The 18,554-nt window shown below is 38.3% G+C and overlaps 1 protein-coding gene across 1 annotated transcript in view; it reads right to left on the bottom strand.

The window, feature by feature from the left end:
• NBEAL1 (neurobeachin like 1) overlaps positions 1 to 18,554 on the bottom strand; it is a 91,438-nt gene that overhangs the window by 44,971 nt on the left and 27,913 nt on the right. The window contains exons 7-16 of the mRNA XM_085299352.1: positions 18,284 to 18,366; positions 14,364 to 14,449; positions 12,451 to 12,757; positions 11,318 to 11,424; positions 7,563 to 7,649; positions 6,052 to 6,135; positions 4,449 to 4,547; positions 3,761 to 4,341; positions 1,795 to 1,927; positions 1,058 to 1,177 (exon numbers count right to left, since the gene is read on the bottom strand). Coding sequence (XP_085155478.1) covers positions 1,058 to 1,177; positions 1,795 to 1,927; positions 3,761 to 4,341; positions 4,449 to 4,547; positions 6,052 to 6,135; positions 7,563 to 7,649; positions 11,318 to 11,424; positions 12,451 to 12,757; positions 14,364 to 14,449; positions 18,284 to 18,366 — 1,687 coding nt within the window. The remainder of the gene's footprint in view (positions 1 to 1,057; positions 1,178 to 1,794; positions 1,928 to 3,760; positions 4,342 to 4,448; positions 4,548 to 6,051; positions 6,136 to 7,562; positions 7,650 to 11,317; positions 11,425 to 12,450; positions 12,758 to 14,363; positions 14,450 to 18,283; positions 18,367 to 18,554) is intronic.

The raw sequence follows: 18,554 nt of genomic DNA, 5'->3' as shown, positions 1-18,554 counted from the left end.
AAAAAAAAAAAAAAAAAACATATGCTCTCCACAACACTGAATAGTGCCCTTTCTCCAACCAGGAGCAATTTAGTCACCTCAACAGTTGTGTGACCTCTGTCAAGAGGAAAGCCATGAAGAATGGTTTTGCAGATACCCCAGTGAACATTCCTTTCCTGGATTATATTCCCAAATACTAGCCCAGCATGTATATTAGTGTATACTTCTCATACCAGTAATTCCACTTGATTAGCAGCACTCAAGGGAAGCTTATCTGACCTTCATTTAGCTATCTGGTATCTAAAGAGGTTATTCTACAGATGGGCCAACATCTTGAGTATTACCTTGGAACAGAATTTACTTTCACTTGTCATTCTTTAGCTGTCATACTGACTTTATTGTGACAGTGTCCAACTGAAGTGCTTGCAACAGATACGCAAAATATTTAACAAACAAAAATTAAGACTTAAAGGAGAAAAAACGTTCAGTGTCATAGCCTAGTTTAAAATGGATTTGCTTCAAAAAGAACAGAAAATGCTTGCAAAGAGAACACACCACATACAGTCATTGTATTGGAGAGAGTTTTTTAGGCTAACTATGCACATTCAAAATGTGTTCAGATTAGCTGCCTTATAAACTGCTACTCCCTGTTTCTCTAACCAGCTCACCTAGCAGACCACAGACAAGATGGATGTAAGATCAGCATACCGGGGAAACGTACAGAAATGAGAGGAAAGATACCTCATTGAGCACTATCACATCAGTACTTACTAGCAGCAGTGGCCACTCATGATGTATTAAGTCAATATGCTCAAGTAATCCCACTACATAACCAAGGCAATTACTTTATGGTTTATTACTTTACTTATTCTCCAGTGTGACATACTAGTCACTGTCCAAAGATGACAGAACCTTATTAGGAATACACTACGTGAAACTGTTAGTCTATTTCCAAATTTAATAGAGCTCAATATGTATTTTGCTTTTATTGCTTGATTTGATTCAGCAGTCCTCCTGCAAGTACAACTGCCCTGTGACAGCTTGTCATTATGTGGTACGACACAGAAGGTGAACTTACTTCATTCATAGCAGGGAATCTAAGTGGGGCAGAGATCTTCTGCTGTCCATTGACATAGATGTAGACAAGGCTCTGACCAAAGGGCCTCTTTCCAGGCATGTGAACAATAGTTATGTTGTGCTGGGTAAGCAATATAGCAACAAAATAATTAAGTCACCACATTATTAAAAAGCAGGGAAATGATTGTATGGAAATACTTGGCTTCAGCACTACTAATCTGGTGGGAAAACTATGTAAGAAACCACTTCAGAAAACAAATCCAAAGCATCAGCAAGAAGCCAAAATCTTCTATCAGCTGCTTCTATTTTACATTTAAATAGGTTTTTGAAGGAAAAGAGACACAGCTCTTTCATAATGCACAGCAGTCCTTAAGGATAGGAAGAGAAAAGGGCAAGGCAGAAACACAACACATTTTACTTTTTCATGTAGCCCCACAGCCATCTATACTCATTATGATTTAACTTTAAAAAATCTAGGTACAGTGCTATAGCAATATTATCGTAACAGTGGCCCTAATAGCATAGGCATAATTTAGCTCAATCAACCACTAGTTATATATAAACTATAATATACAGTGAATATTTTACTGTATATATTAATGTAAAAATATATTTTTATATAAGAATATTTTATAAATATGTTGTGTATATAACTACATATAAAAAATACATTGACATAATTTGTGACTTGAGCTAATAGTACTCTGTCTTAAAGTTCTTTTCAGCATCAAACCTTACCCAGAGAGAGTCACAAAAACAATGGTCAGGCAGCATCACTGTTGCATATTCTCTCTTTGTGCAAACCGCAACCACCAGTACCCCAGAGCATGTAATGAAGGCTTCAAAACCCATACCACTTCCTGTAAAAAAGCTATAGGAGAAGACAGAACAACATACAATCAAGGTCACACTCCAAAACTTTTGAAAGCCACCTAAAAGTACATTCCTTAAAGGGAACCAACTTAAGCTGCTCACTGCTGGTCAAACATATCACAAGTGTGGAGCTCTCCAGCTGTTACTTTTGGTCCAAAGAACAACTGCCCCAAAGAAGGCACCAGGGACAGGCCACACAAGTCAATGGTGATACACAAAGCTCACAAATGCACCTTCCAGCCAGTCATCTTTTAACTGAAGACATAGCTTTGGTCCCAACAAGCAACACTTCCGTTTGACCCATATGGCTTAAGTTGGCTCCTCCACAAAACACTGCCCACAGCAATCTCTGGAAGCTATAAGGTTGTAGTAATAAAGCAGCAACTACCCTGCAACCTATGCTACTTTCTATTAGTTAACCTGTGCCCTTTAGCTCCTGATAAAACTACCAGTGTTGCATGTAGTTAGGTGACATTACTGGATTTACCTATGTTTTCTCCATTCATGCATCTCCTGTTTCACTTCATATTCCTCTATCTAAAGATTTTATATTAAAAACCCAAATAGCAAAAGGAAACTTGTAGAAAATGCAAAAGGTTTGCATTTTTGATTTTACTGACAAATCTAAGACTGTACAGTGAGACTGTAGACATCATTTAAGGAATTATTTTTTCCATGTCTGTTCATCAGCAAGAACCTTAGTGCAAAACAAAGATTTATAAACAGTCATTGTTATGCATCTCATTTCACTCAGCATAACATGTAAACAGCTAACTGGTAGAACATATTTGCCCTGAGAAACCTTTTAAGCATATGAATTCAAAAAGTTGTATATGAATTGTGAATTACTACCAAAAACTGCTGCACTCCCTCAACTACCATTATTACAAGCAGAATAATTTTGCTGCACTATCAAATACCTAATACACACACATGAATACTATGAATAAACAGTCTTAGTGGATGCAAGCTGTTCTACAATTAAATACCATACAGCATAGTAACCAGATCATTTTTGTCATGATTTTAATTCAGTTGTGTRCTTAAAATATTAACTTAAGACTTTCAATGGTGAACACTGCCAGAAATTCTGGAAACAGTGCTGTAGTAGTTCAGTAGATGGCACCCTTCACCAAGGCTGTGCCRTATAAATGCGTGCAGGAGCTAAAGAAACTTGAAGGGCCTCCACCTGTTACTATGGTTATTAACAAACAGAARTAACATTCTAAGATATGGGGCCTTGAAAAATATTTATTCTGTTCTGATCCAAATTGCACTTGCCAACATTTCCCCTGAAACTGCACTGCAGTAGAATGGATTGAATGGGGAGAGTCTTCAAGCATTACTCCCACATTTTGCATTTTTTTGCTACTGAATGTTAGAGCCCAGAAAAGGTTATACCACACTTATCTACGTTATCAAGAATCGACCAGGTTGGTGGCTATCTAAGATAACAAAGAGATCCTTTCCATTGCTCCCTCATACAGAAAAAAAGACTCCATCACCCTTGCAGGAAGCAGTGGCAAGGCTGTTCTGGTTTGCATTGTTTAAGCTACATACCTTGATCAACCCTAAAATTAACACAATTTAGAGTTATGCTTTCCTATCTACAGTTGCAATGTGCATTGTAACAGAAAAATGTCATAGTTAATTCTGTAACACTGCCTAGCCTTGGCGACAGATGAAACTGCTTGCTTCCACAAACTGAACTAAATGCTATAAGTTGTGTTCTATGAAGATCAGCATAAGTATCACATATCACAGAGTACCATATGCCATGGGGAAGAAATGACCTAGATTTGTTCTGCTGAACTAGTTATGGTAAGCATACCTATAGAGTTGCTTCCTCTTGCTATTTTTGCTAGTTGTGCTCGGGGTCACTTGGTCCTGGTCAAGGCAGAGCCAAGCATTGAAAGAAAATGCAGAGCCTGGCCACTTATGAATCGATGGAACAGCAATTCCTGCCATGCTATGGTGTAAGTTAAAATACTGCAAGGCACTAGCCATGCCCTGCTTCCGGGCCATTGCTAGGATGGCTCGCATCACTGGCACGACATAAGGGTGAGCCCGTTTTGGTTCCTCAGTCCTCAGGAGCTGTATTAGTCGGAGCAGTTCTTCCGAGCCCATAGACTGGCTCCCCAAAGAGCCCAGAAGGGCAATCAGATTCTCTGCACAAGAGCTATGGAGCGCAGAGCGGGAATTTAACGTCTCAATGATACGGATGACCATGTTCGCGTTGACACACGTGGCTCGACTCTGCCTGTTAATAGAGCAGATTCGCCTCAACCAACTTGAGATGAAAATCTGCAGATCATGTGACTCTAGTTCTGGAAGCCACTGGATAAGCAGTAATAAGGGCTGGACATTACTAATGCCCAGTATCCCAACAGCCATGTGGTCACCTTCAACAGCCTGGAAAAGAGCAGAAAACTCAAAGGTGAAACATAATGAAATATATTGGAAATAGTGTCAAATACATGCAAGTACTTTAAACAGCATTAAAAGCAAGCACATCTCACCATATTCATGAGTTCTTCCAGCAGTTCCCGTGAGGGTTGACCTAGCGACTTCAGTACCTCATATATGTGTGCATAACCAATTCTTTCCTTGAAGACCTCCTGAGGATAAAAATTCCAGTCTCATTAACAAATGGAACAGACATAGATTGCTCTTCTACTGTAAGAGGTTCTTATTTAACATATCATGTCTCTCTCAGACATAAAACAATCAGGATGCAAGAACAATTCTACGGGCTAGAAATCTCTGCTTGATAATATGCCCGTTGTGGTTTTTCTAGTGTGCTGYAGATGAGTAAGAAATCTTGTTGTTGCAGGCAGATATACAAACAAAAGATCAAAGTTCTATTTTAATAATCAACTATACAAACCTCTCTCATACGAATTACTTTAGTCTATTCAAAATGTTAAGTCTAACAAAACACTAAGTTTTATTTTTTAATGCAAACTATATCATGACATGAAGTGATTAGGTTCAGAATCTGAAGTATTCTGATAAAGAAAAAGATTTTTAGACTAGCTTGATTAAAGACCACTCATCTTAAAACACTTCTCAAATTATAAGAGCATTGCAGGATTTTTTTTTCTGAGAAATAATTATTTTCATGAAAAAAAAAATCAAGTAGCAAATACAAACAGTAAAACTTATTTATTTTTAGTTGGTAAACAGCCAACACATTTGATGGAATACTTTTCTCTGTGTATCCTGTACTAAAGTTACAACTTCTTTTAATAGGTGACTCTATCAGCAAAAGTGATATAGTTGCTTAAGTAAAAACAAAAAGAGAAAAGATACATGTATGTGGCAGTGAAAGCACAGGATTGAGTCTTCATGAATTACAATCAATCTCCCTCCCTGTCCCTGTTATATAGCTCTTTGCAGGCTCCCCAGAGTCAGTGAAGAAATAAGCACTCTGAATTATACTCTGGAGGAGCCTAATTTACCCTGTCATTTCACACAGACTGGACTGCTCTAAGGACAAGTAGCAGCTGAGGCAGATGATTTGCCCCTTCCCTTGGCCTCCACAGTACAGTCACACCCCTCTCCCTGTGCCAAGACCAGGGACTCATTCAACCACAAGACAAAACTAATGAACTCAACAATCTAAGAATAAACCCACTATTTTTCTGTGGCCTTAGTTCCCAGTCAGATTCACAAACTAACCATTTCTCTAGCCATTTATCAAACCTCAAGAATAACTGCAAAGGAAGGACTGGACCCCAATATGGGCTGCAACGCTATCCTAGGTAAGTTTTAACCCATGGTAAGATTACACCAAACACTTTCCTGAAGCTATCTTCTGCAAATACCCTTTAATTTCCTCCAAATACTCATGAAACAAGTAATGATGTTCACTTCACAGAATTTCCAACTACTATGAACTCTCTGATCTTCCATCTTTTTATATCAAAGATAGCTCAGTGTCTAGCCATTAAAAATAAAAGGATAAGGAAGCACATCTGCTGTCCTTTCTGGCACAAAATGAGGGCCCAGAAGCTGCTAATTTTCATTAGCAAATTTCCTCAAGATTTTGCAACTAAAACGCTAATTGAAGGCAAGATCAACAGGCCTACCACAAGGAGACCTCTGTATATATACTGTTACCTTAGCAGCTGGAGACTTGTGCATTACTGCTGTGAGGGCTTGAATGGTTGATACTGCCAAGCAATCCAGATGTCCCTGAAACACCTGAAAGTAGCAAGTAGAGATGTTACACAAAACACAAAGAGACAGTTGTGCTCCAAGTGCTATACTGTGCCCTCCTGTTGGGACRAAAATAAAGAGTTTATTACCATGCTTCAAAAATCAGCTCCCCACCAAAAGGGTTTCATAACACCACAATCTACAAGAAAGAATACGTAACAGGCAACTAACCACATAATTCAAGAGGAGGAGAAAAGCACTCACAAGATACATTGCACTTCAGATGTTCTGACTGACAAACTGGTTTTCTTCATGCAGCTAATGGACAACCTCAAGAGGGAGGGAGGAAAACAAATTAAGCAACCACTGGTAGCATGTGTGTGGGTGCTGCTGAACAATTGGATGGACACCTGCAATTCACGTAAAGTGTTTTCTTTTCCATGCAAACCCTACACACCACTGCAACACACACACACAAATTAAGAGATTAGTCACACCAGCATAGTAAGGTGGCTTTTTCACCCATATCCTCATCTTTATGATCAACATTTCTTTCTCCGTTTTCTTTTGGTCCCCCCCCCCCCAAGTTAATTCTTGTTTATACTGATTATTTTTCTGGTGGTTTTAAGGAGAAAACCACTGGAGCATTATCTTACATCCATCAGTAAAACAAATGAGTAGAACTATGCAAATAAGTGTAGTCTGTTTCACTATCCCTGAAATACTATACTATGTATCGGACATGTTAAAAATGAAACGTCAAATATCAAAAGGCTGCTGAAAGYGAAGAAATGTTAACATGCATATAGATCCTCATACTGAGCTTCTAAGAAGGCCAAAGCTATTAGTTAGAATCATGATTTGTAGATTACCACAGTTACAATTTAGCACTTTATTACCTTTTCAATCAAAAAGGTCATTCTAATATAAAATACATATAATAATTTGCATTTGATGCTTTTCGTATTACCATAAAATTAAAGCAACAGATTATTCCCACCTCCCAGATTCAGCCTGTCCATTGTTTTGTGAACACCTGCTCTTAATGACAAGCAAAGAACCAAGATACCAAATACAACCATAGAGATTCACAGACAAAGCCCCAGAATCCAAACACCACAGTGCTGAGACAGAAGCAAAAAAGAGGAAAGAGAAAGAAGAAAAAAATCACCACATTGATAGAATTTATTTGGATTCCATTCATGTACTTCACCTTCCTCAAGTTAAAAGATGTGTAACTGAGGCTCAGGCTATTGCAGATATGTGGAGCTTGAAGCAGATAAAGAGAACTGAAGTTGAACTCATTTTGTTAATAAAAAAACCCGCAGATAGGAAATAGTGATTTGTGCAACAGCTCAAGTTCAACTTACTGCACAAGTTTAAAGAGGATGGTTAAGGTGAAGCACAGGAATCAATTTTCCTGTCATTGTGTCTTGACTTTGAGTGAAGCAAAATACAGGTTAAGTAGGTACCTGGTCCTCATTCATTTCTGTCAGTAATTTGTTGGCAAGGTCTTTTTCACTCTTGTCTGCCACTTTATTGTTAGCATTTAAAAACAGCTGTTAGAAACAGAGACAAGAATAATGGAAATTGCATTAAATAGTTACCTGCAGCCAAATCTGTGAAGGCTGCCTTGGATTTACATTTCACWTAAAACTGAGTTCTCACACTGGTGAGACACAACCCTTCATTAATATTAGACTTCTGTTAACTCTTACAATACTGAAGATCATGTTATTGCTATGTAGTAAATGCATTTTTCTTTTCCAGGATAAAATCAACCTATGTAATTGCTGAGACAAAGAAACACACCTTTTTAGAAAATGTACTGGTCACTGGCTTGGCATTTGTGATTTCATTTACAAAAGCAACATGACAAGGAGGTCTCAAAAAAAGATAACAGTGAGGCATTAATAAAGAAGAGGATACAGATGCCTCACTGTTTTCCACTTATGTTTAATCTTAAATGAAGGCTGAAGACACCTTGACAGAACATCTGGAACAGCAACAGCAGAAAAATTTCTGGGGCACACAGCCTTTAACACAGGAGACAGAAGTCAAATATCTGTGCTATCACCCTAGTGGTCTGACAGGTTGGAAATAACTTTAAATTGAACATAAACACCACCTATGCTGCATCTACACTAAAAGTGCCCTGCATGTGGTGGCCAGATTCCTAGCTAGTACTTGAATTTGCAAGCCTAAAGCTCACTCAAGTATCTTCATATTCTATTGCAGTCTATTTGTATATACTTCAGATACCATCTGATCAGGATAAAAAAATTTATCCTCTTCTGCATTATATGCTAAAGAGATGTTAAAAAGAAGTATTAATCAACACACTTTAAAAGTCCCTGCAAAAAAAGGGAAATATTCCCTTTCAGTAGGTAAAAACTAAGCATTTGCCAGTTTTTTCTCATATATTTTGTTACATTTTCTGTTAGGTGTTGTCTGTGAAGTTGGCCAACCTAAGAAATTACCTTCCATAAATAAGGGCAAACAGAAGACAACATTCAAAATATTACTTTGACTTACATATATGCAAAAGCACATACATAGAAACTCAAGTAATTTTGAAAGGCASGTTGCACTTAATACTGCACAATAGTTACAATATAGCCCAATGTTATAACATCAATAACTGGATGCAATAACATCAAACAGGAGCAAAGGCAGACATGCAAAAGGAAAGCATACTTTTCAGAGGAGTTACTTCAGTTTTGGAAATGTATGTACTAAGGGGGGGGAGAAACAAATTTTAAAGTGTTCATATGGCTTTAATTCTTTCTTAAAAAACTGCTCAGAAACATGTTTTCTTAACCAGGAATACTGCTGGAAGAAACTGTGCTTTGCTCAAAGTCTGATCTCTAAAAGAGTTCAATAGAGGAGACAGAAGACCTATAAAGCATCTAGCTAAATGGTTCTTAGCCTAGAACAAACCCCTGTAAAATACAGTCCCTCTTCTTGGATGTTAACAGCAGAAGGCAACGTTCAGACTACAAAGACTTAAGTGAGCAGTTTTGAAAAGCTCTTGTGCAGATTTCTAAACCCTACCGTATAGTTTGTCCATAAGCCTTGAAACCATCAAAAATAAGATTTAAGTTTTAGAGGATTGCTAAATAGCACATGATTTTAAAGTATGACCAGAAGCACGCTTGAGTACCCCAAGTACTTTGGGATATCCATAGCAAAAATGGTATGTTTTTCCTTTATCCCTCCTTTCCATGAAAGTCTTGCTCTCCAGATATGCTGAAGATCCAGTAGCTTCCCAAGTTTCAGACGGAGGATGTTTGGACTCTCCTGGTATCTGTGGTGCTGCAGAACTTTAAAGAGCTTGCTGGTGAATCCAGCAGCAAGAAAGATTTTCACAGGTAAGGAAGAAGAGATTCGGAAATAGGAACCACTCCCCATGGCTACTCAGAAATCTTAATTCCATGGGCATATTCATCTCTGCAATGGCTTTCAAAGGAAAGAAGCTATAGTATACTGACAAGCTAAAATACAAACATAAACGTCCCCTCCAGCCATCCTTGGGGATATTTTGACCAAAAAATGTTAAAAAACACTATGCAGCAAACCAGCAGCATTGATACYGCATCAAGAAAATAATGTGAGACAAAAATATCTCACTAAACAAAACAAAAAAATAACACCCCACACTCAGAAGATCATATCTTACAACATCATTATGAAATACAGGCAGAGTAAAAATGAAGAGAAGAAGCTGTAAGAGAGTAAGTGCTGCTGCTTTCTTTAGTTCTAAATCCCATTTATTTAAATGACAGCAGAAGCAAAGTCATGAGCAGGTAAACATCTCATTACTTGATGTTTTAAGAAAAGAAGTTTCTTATATAAGGTCAGTACCAAAACAGRCACAGTTTCCCAAACAGAAGTAGAATGGTAAAGCCAAGTGTAAGGTATTTTCAACATAAGATTAAAAAAAACCAAACACTATTCAAAACACTTTAAACTAGCATTCTGCCATTGATTATAACTACAATTAAGTCATAATTGAGGGGGGGATCTTATCAAGGTGTCTAAGTACCTGAAGGGAGGGTGTCAGGGGGACAGGGACAAACTCTTTTCAGTTGTCCCGTGTGACAGGACAAGAGGCAACGGGCAAAAACTGAAGCACAGGAAGTTCCCCCTGAGCGTGAGGRGGAATTTCTTCACTGTCAGAGTGACAGGGCACTGGAGCAGGTTGCCCAGAGAGGTTGTGGAGTCTCCTTCTCTGGAGATCTTCAAGGCCTGCCTGGATGCAACCCTGTCTGACATGCTCTAGGTGACCCTGCTTGAGCAGGGAGGTWGGACTAGATGATCTCCAGAGGTCCCGTCCAACCTTACTGATTCTATGATCCAAACACATGCATTTTTAACATATTATTGCATTGAAATATGTTCTAAAGTGATTTGATTCAAATTTAATACTGTAGCTAGCATTAAATTATCCAGTACTAGTAGGACTCAACATAACCACGCCACCAACACGACACAAACAAATATAATATTCCGAGAGTTACACCTTATCTATATTTTTTTTTGATGGGAAAGCACAAAGTTTACAAAGCTACAAGGCATTAGCTTACAAATTATGACCATCTGGGACTGAGAGGAAAATAGACTGCCTATGTACATTTATGTGAATGCTATATCCTACCTAGAAGGAGAAGAACARTTCAAGAAGTGCATTTGCAACAGCCAGGGCTCATTTTTTACATTAGCTACACAGGACTTGCCATCAAATATTTTGAAATACTTAAAAGATTTTTTTTCAATTGAAAAAAATAAGTCTCTGAAAGTAGAATTCAGGTTTCCACTTGGCTACAGTTTTAAGTGACTTGCCAGCAATCCAGCAACAGCATATTTATAGAAAAAATACAGAAAAAAAGAAAAGGAGGGGAAGAAGGTGGGGTGATTCCTATAATCACCTTAAGTCTTAGGGACAAAACAGTGACTATAAAGGTATTTTGCTCAGAAGTCTCAGAGTGTACATTCATCACCTTATCACAAAGATGACGAGAAACACTTCTACTTCATTAGAAAAAAACGTGACCAGTTCACACCTTCTGGATCTTTGATGGCGTTAGCGTCTCTAACTAAGCCAGAGTTTTACTTCCTGCACATTGGCACTATCAAATGGAATCTAATGTAGAAAAGGTTATTATACCTGCACTACTGCAAAGAGGATAAACTTTTGTTAAAGATATGCTGATAAAGGAAATCTTACCTTGCAGTTCTGTAGCAGTCGAATGAGATGCTCAAAGCAGTTACTGTTAAGGAAAATCGCTTGCAGAACAGGCCTATCTGTGCAGTCTAACATGCCTGTGATGGTGTCTACAAAAATCAAAACAGAACTGGCATCAGAGACAAAACACTTTGCAAACCCATCATGTGTCTTTCTTAATATTACATTTTGAAAAGAATTTTAAAAATAGTACATAGCAAACATGGGAAAAAATAGCACAAACTACAAACTCTAGAACTTTCAATCAGAAGTGATGTGCAATTTAGCACAGAGCACTAGCACTGAAGCTGAATATTTTGATGCAAATTATTATGTAGCATACTATATCTGGAGAAAAATTCAGCAAYCAAGTATCTTTGACTACTCTGTGGCTTTTTTTTTTTTTAAAAAAAAAAAAAGGTCATTGCCTTTTGCACCTACATAAGCAGCATGCTTTTTCACTTGCTTCCTCATCAAGTGATGTTTTTGCATCCTACAGCAGCCTTATATTTTAAGTTGTTTTTTTTTTTTTTTTCTCTCTCTCTCTCTATCTATCACCTCAGTACTTCTCTCCAGTTTTATTGGAGGTTTGGGAAAGGAAATGAAGTTATTTTGCCATTCTAAACATCAAAGTTCAGGGGAGAAAGCAGGAGAGGAGAAGAGGAAACGTCAAATCCTGACCGCTTATCCAGTGACTTAGGATCTAAGGTTAAAACCATCATCTTTGGCCAAAGTTTACAGTAATGCCATCTGCAAAGTGAACAAATCACAAAATAGTCACCAGGTGCTATCTTTTTACAAAACCTTCTTATCCTGCAATTATCAAGATATTCATGAGTGGCATTTTTTTGTTTGCTTGTTTTTAAAAAAAGAGACTGAAGAGGTGCTAGATTTGTTACTTCTTCCTATGCAGTCCTTGAACCTTGACAGACTGGTTAAATGCTTCCTTTTGTTTTTTGTAGTGAATCATTAGACAAGAACGTTTGAAGTAATGTCAATGAGAAATGTTTAAAATTTTTCRCTTGGATAGCAAAGAACATTTGGAAAACACTGTTGAATCACTAACGTGATTCAATTGTTGCTTGTTTCTGAGTTACTACCAAGAGCTTAAAGGAACTGTACAGTTGGATACTCACTCAACATTTGGACCTGCAATGCTATGAACTTCTTCTCCCACTGCCTACAACGCCTTGCATTAGGTAAGGCTGAATGGTCTGAATTAAGCAACTTGAAATAGTTCTCCAATATTGTACTAGTCTCCACTTGCCGCTGGTCAGAACTGCTGGTGAGAAGAATATGGACAACTTCTGTCAGGCACTTCAGAGTCAGCTCTGCCTTCCTGCTCACTTCCTCTGGATTCCTGTCATCCCAGTTGTCACAGTCTGCTAAAACACGCATCAAGACTTCCATGGTGGCAGGAGATACTGCTTGAAGAGCATTCCTCTAGAATCCGCGGGGAAGAAAATGATTAAGTAAAAAACAAAACAAGAAAACCTCTTCAAACCAACAACTTTTGATTCATCCAAATCATGCAAGATACACTATTTTATCTGTCCCAGCTAATGCACAGTAATCATTAAACAGCTACTAAACCTTCTACTTGAATTATATTGATTGTTACAGATGAAACGCTGCTCATTTTATTCACTTAATTAGGCTTTCCTTTTCTAAGAGAATGCTTTATAAAACTAATGTAACATATAAATGGATGTTATAACTTTTATTTAAGTGATATTTATTATAAGGCTGCCTCAGTAAACTCTGCCAGTTCTAAGTAAATCTTCACTTGAGATTTCTTTTACAATCCCTCCTTCCACATAGCCAGACTCATAATACTTCAAACTTAAAAAAAAAAAAAAAAAAAAAAAAAAAAAAAATCTATAGCAAACGTTTGTCACAGCCCTAAGTACATTTCCCCCACCCTCCCTGTCTCGGGGGGCGGTTTGGCTGTCCGGGCTCCCAGCCACCGTCAATCAGGTACAGGTGTTCAGCTTTGAAGAGCTGCRAGAAGCCTCAGTAAGTGCTCCCTGCTCTTGGGAGCTGCATTTAAGCTGTCTCTCCCACCCTTGGTCTGTGTCTGAGCCATGCTGCAGCCATGCCCATGCCTGGCCATGTACCCTCTTGATCCTGACTCACATATTTGACAGCCTGGCTTGACCTTGGACCTGCCTCATCACCATATGATGTGCCTTGCAACCACTGGACTCTTGGTTGACTCTGGTCACCTTCACTAGACTGAATCTTGACCCTGATGTCCCAACTGGACCTCCTGCCATGGTCTCAGGCTTTGTCTCTATGGGCTTGCCCAGTCATTCGGACCAGGTGATCCTGGCTTCTGTCACCATACCTGCTCTGCTCACCTTGTTCAGGTATGGTGAGGCTGCACCTCTTGTCAGTGCAGCTCACCACCTCTGCCTGTCAAGTTGTCATGTTTGACCTCCTGCTTGCTCTCCCTTGCAGAGCTGCACCTACCCTTGCTGCTCACTGACAGCACTGTAAAAATCACTCTTCTGAATTGTCAGAAATAACATCTACTTGCAACCAGATTAAGTGGAACATTGCAAAAGCCAGCCAGACTGGATGCTGGCTTTACTGAATAAGAATTAGCATCTTTCAGAGATGCCCTTTTCTTCACATTCTTTCAAAGATGTCAAATTACTTCCAGCCACAAAGACCCTGTGCCTCCCAGTGATATAACTTACTCCCCACATTGAGAAGCTAGATATATTTCAAGTGTTGATATAAAACTTGGGTCTTTGCAGGTGGAAATGTAAGCACATTCACATTTCTTATGATGTGAAAACATGACTAAGTTCACATGAATATTTTCATTGTAGACAGCAGTTTTCCACTGCCGTTTGACCTAGCTTTTAGCATTTAGATACTACTGCACAGAATGGCCCCAAACTTCAAGCCAAACAAACAACTTGTCTATATTCAGCAATAAGTCTCTCATTTATGCATTTCACATAACCTGTAAGTTGCATATCTTAAATAGTGAACAAAGGTGGATGTTTCAGAAGCTGAACAGAATTTAGAACATCCTTACCTGACCACCAGCCACAATAGCTCCAAAAAGATGTAGCAAACAACATTTGAGGCTTTCCTTGAGATGTTCACTTTCTTGAAAACATTCTGATTGAAATAACGAAAAAGTAGCAGCATTCTTTATTTTGGTCATGGAAATTGCACAAAGTTTTCCTCTAAAAAATAGCTTAAACAATTAAAAATAAGTTCCAGTATTCCTTACCACCATACAAGTTTTAAACAAAATTTCAACTACATAATCTCTATCTTCTTTTACATAAGCTGAACCACAAACACAATTACAAAAACTTCATTTAAAAACATCAGTCCCAGTGTTATCAAAAAGTAACATAACAATACTATGTTTATCAGGAATTCACAGGGCCAAAACTCAATCTTCCATAAAACAAGTTTCCTGCAAGCTGACAAAACTACAGAGATGCAGCAATCAACCTGATCCATAATGTAAAATTATTCCATTTGGTTCACACTATTAAAAAAAATATAAGAACATGCTAACATGCAAGCTGTAGACTTAACAGACATGACAAAAGGTTAGAAGCAGCTATGGCACAGAAAGGCTCATGCTATACCCAGTGCATATTGTCAAGAAAAACAGTGCCTGAACTTGCTCCCAAACTAAACCTTCCTGGGAAGTCTGTGCAGGTCTGTAGCTTTTCCAGCATAGGCTCTTTAAAAATAATTATTCCACATCTCTTCTTGTGTCATCTCTGAAGTAAATTACTTATAAACAGCCTCTGAAACTCTTCTTAGTAATAGATATTAACACAGATATTGTTGATATTCTTGAGTCTACAGTTACTGCTATAGCAAGTTAGCTGCAACTGAAACCACAAAGTATTATTTTACTTGTAATAACAATTGAAAAAAACTCCCAGTAATGTTATAGGCTAGGACTGTTAATCACTTGTGGGGCTTTTTTTGAGACTTTTTATAGTCATTAAAATATTTTATAAAATTTTATAAAAATATATATAAATACATATATATACACATTATTTTATAAAAAATTTTATAGTCATTAAAATAAGAAAAACTTCAAAGAGAAAAAAAGCCTAAATGATCACAGTGTTAGTCCACTGGTCCAAACACTCTCTTGACTTACAGCTCTGAACCTTTTGGGAAGCTTCAGATAAATTCAGTAGTGCAGTACTCAGCAGACAGTGGGAAAAAAGTCATTAGGTGGGTGGAGAGAAAAAACTCAAATTAGTGCTGCCATGGCAGGAAAGCCTAAAGCATAAGCACAACAGTTTTTTGTCCTGTTTCTTCTGCCAGTTGGTAAACCAGCAAATCTGCCAATCAATTCACATGCCCGTAGCTCAGTCACAGTATATGATAGCTAAGGGATTTAGGAGGAACCAGAGGGTTATGCAGGGGTAGCAAGTGGGGAGGAGAGCTCCTGTGGACAGCACTCCTCAATAGCAGCCATTCGAGTGGGTTTCCAGTGCTCTGGCACAAAGGCAATGGCATTTTACTGACCTCAACTGTCTGTCCTTTTGGGCTACTGGTCTATTTGTCTACGCAGAGAAGGGCATCACAACAAACAGGTGGAAAGTTAGGTTTGCCATAGTAGAGGATAGAAGGCACAAACTCACAGAAACCAAATTCATTACTACCACCATGCTAGCAGTAAAATCTTCCTTTTTAATTTTAATTCTACATTATCTCTTCAGATGATATCTGACACTGAAGCCAAGCTGAGTTAGCAGCTAGCTGTAGACAAGGTTGATTTCCTTCTCACCCTACCTTTGCAGCCAATGCCCCGCTGCCTCCATTGCCTTGGCATCAGCTGAAACAGGAGTGAACCACAGGGTGCTCAGCAGGGCTGGCAGAAAAACAACCGGACGTGCCACCTTTCCCTCTGTAATTCCTCCTCAGAAGTAATGTTTTGTTCGCTCAGTTCCCTGAACAGCTAGCCACCAGATCAGCATAACTGGCAGGGGCAGCCTGCACTCTCCATGCCCTCACCACAGGGTATTATTTTTACTTATACAAAGTTTCTCCAAGAGTGGCAATACTTTCAGATAACCTTATTTTCTTTGTATTACCCTTCTTGAAATTCCTATTTGTTCTCCAGTTAACCAGGCTAAATMAATCACAACTCATATGGAGATTATTAATCTTAGCCTTGCAGAAAAAGCAACAGGAGCTAATTCTATCAGTCACTTAACCATCAACTGCCCTGCACAGGAAGCAAGGAAACATTCTCTTCTATTCAGGGAAGGTTAGTGGTAGTTCAGGAACAGGGTAACAGGACAACCCATTCCATCCCCCAATCCCATGCAAGGAAACATTTTTTCCAGTTTGGCACAGCTCTTAAACATACGGTCAAGTCCCAGTTACAGATCTTTAGCACCATTCTCAACATGGATGCAACCACTCTGAGAGCCGAGACTAACCGAGGAGAAAGTCAGCACAGCTTAGTCTCATGGGCAAATATCAGGGTGTGTGCACATTTTTTAAATAAATAAATGCTATTCTATAAAATACCTTTTTGCAAGTTCATAGGAGAAAACATACAAGAGAAACGCATAGAAAGCAGAAATTAACTATGCCTGACCAACACTTAAAAACATTGCCAGTATTTAGAAATAAAACCCTTAACAGGCACACCTCTGAATTTAAATTGTGCAGAACACAAATGCTAAAATGCCCTCTCCTAGGATATTTTGTTTGATGATCTAATACAACTTACATGAGAATGAGTATTCTTTCATCAGTATCAGCTGGAACTCTGAAGGATCACATAACTGTATTAGCAAGCCTCTTTTACAGCAAATAAGAATTAAAAGCTTGAACAGCAAGATATTAGGTGCCTACCTCCCAAAGTTAAATCCTAGAAACCTATACCCAATTATGCTTTTCCTCAGCTGATCTGTCCTGTAAGAAGTTCTTGATATACACAGAAATAAACCTTAAGCATCACAAATGCGTGCTTTTAAAGAAGGAAAACTCTCTCTTAGCTATCAGACTAAGTGCATGAAGTCACAGTGAACTCAGACATAGATTCTGCCAGAGTTTTTCCTGGTGGATTTGGGCCTAAGAAGTCTCTGCCACAGAAGCAAAAAGGAAACCTCACTCATTAATAGGAAGAACACTTACCCATCAGTAAATGTATATTTTTTCATATGATGCTAAGAGTATTTTAGCTTACGTATGTTTAYACATTAAGGATACTCCAATCTTCCAGAGGATACTCCAGTGTCTATGCACAGTATGCAGAAGACACTGTCACACAAGTCTCTGCATACCAGGGCCTTAAAAGGCTGTTATCTAAGCTAGATATAAGTACAGAATATGGCCACACAAGTCCTCCTTTTCCACTCAGCCAATCTGCAACGGTAACAGTGCATGAACTCCAAAGCAGCAGTCACAATACTTTAATGATTTAACACTTTATGTTCTGTCATTTTAATGACTAAATAGAGCAGTTTCCCAAATTATGGTCCAAGGAGCATTGGCTCACCATACGGTACTGAGTTTCCTTGTTTCCAGTTGTCAAATCATATTTAGAGACAGAAATGCATGCACAGTTATCAATACGTTTGCTACAAGGATCTTGTGTGTAATTGCTATATGCACCAGAAAAAAAAAATGGCCATTCACAGAACCAACTCTAGTAAGTCACAGTAGGCACTGAAAAAAGAGTCTCAGGGAAAAAACAACAAAGAAACCAATCAACAAAAAAACCCCAGACTTTCAAAGACCAAAATACCACAAATAAGGGGCAAAACRGTGATACTCAAAGCCAAATTTTAATATACAAAGCCAAACCAAGCAAATAAAGCAATCCATTCAGCCACAAAAGAAAGCAAGAGGCTTTTCTATTTATCAGACATTCTTAGTGGAATGGAACTTGAAATCAGTGAGTTCATTACTGCAAAAATAATGATTTTCAAATATACCAACAATAATACTCACGGTAAAAGAAAGGGACAAATTCAACYGTGAGGGAAGCTGGCTTATACTTCTGTCTGCTCTTTTCAACTGTGCTAAGGATACGCCTGCAATTACATTAGAAAAGATACCCCAAAGAAATTAGATACAACATCTTTGTTTATGACTTATTCATAAGAAGATACATAAGAAGACAAATTATCTTTTGTCCACAGGATTAAAAAAAGCACTTCATCCTGAGATAATGAATCACAGCTAATCCTGTGCTTACTGTTCCACTCCCAGAAATGCCTTA

This window comes from Rhea americana, unplaced genomic scaffold (genome assembly GCF_003343005.1).
Source record: "Rhea americana isolate MKP2758 unplaced genomic scaffold, rheAme1 scaffold_15, whole genome shotgun sequence".
Lineage (NCBI taxonomy): Eukaryota > Metazoa > Chordata > Aves > Rheiformes > Rheidae > Rhea > Rhea americana.
This window is presented reverse-complemented; position numbering and strand designations above follow the sequence as displayed.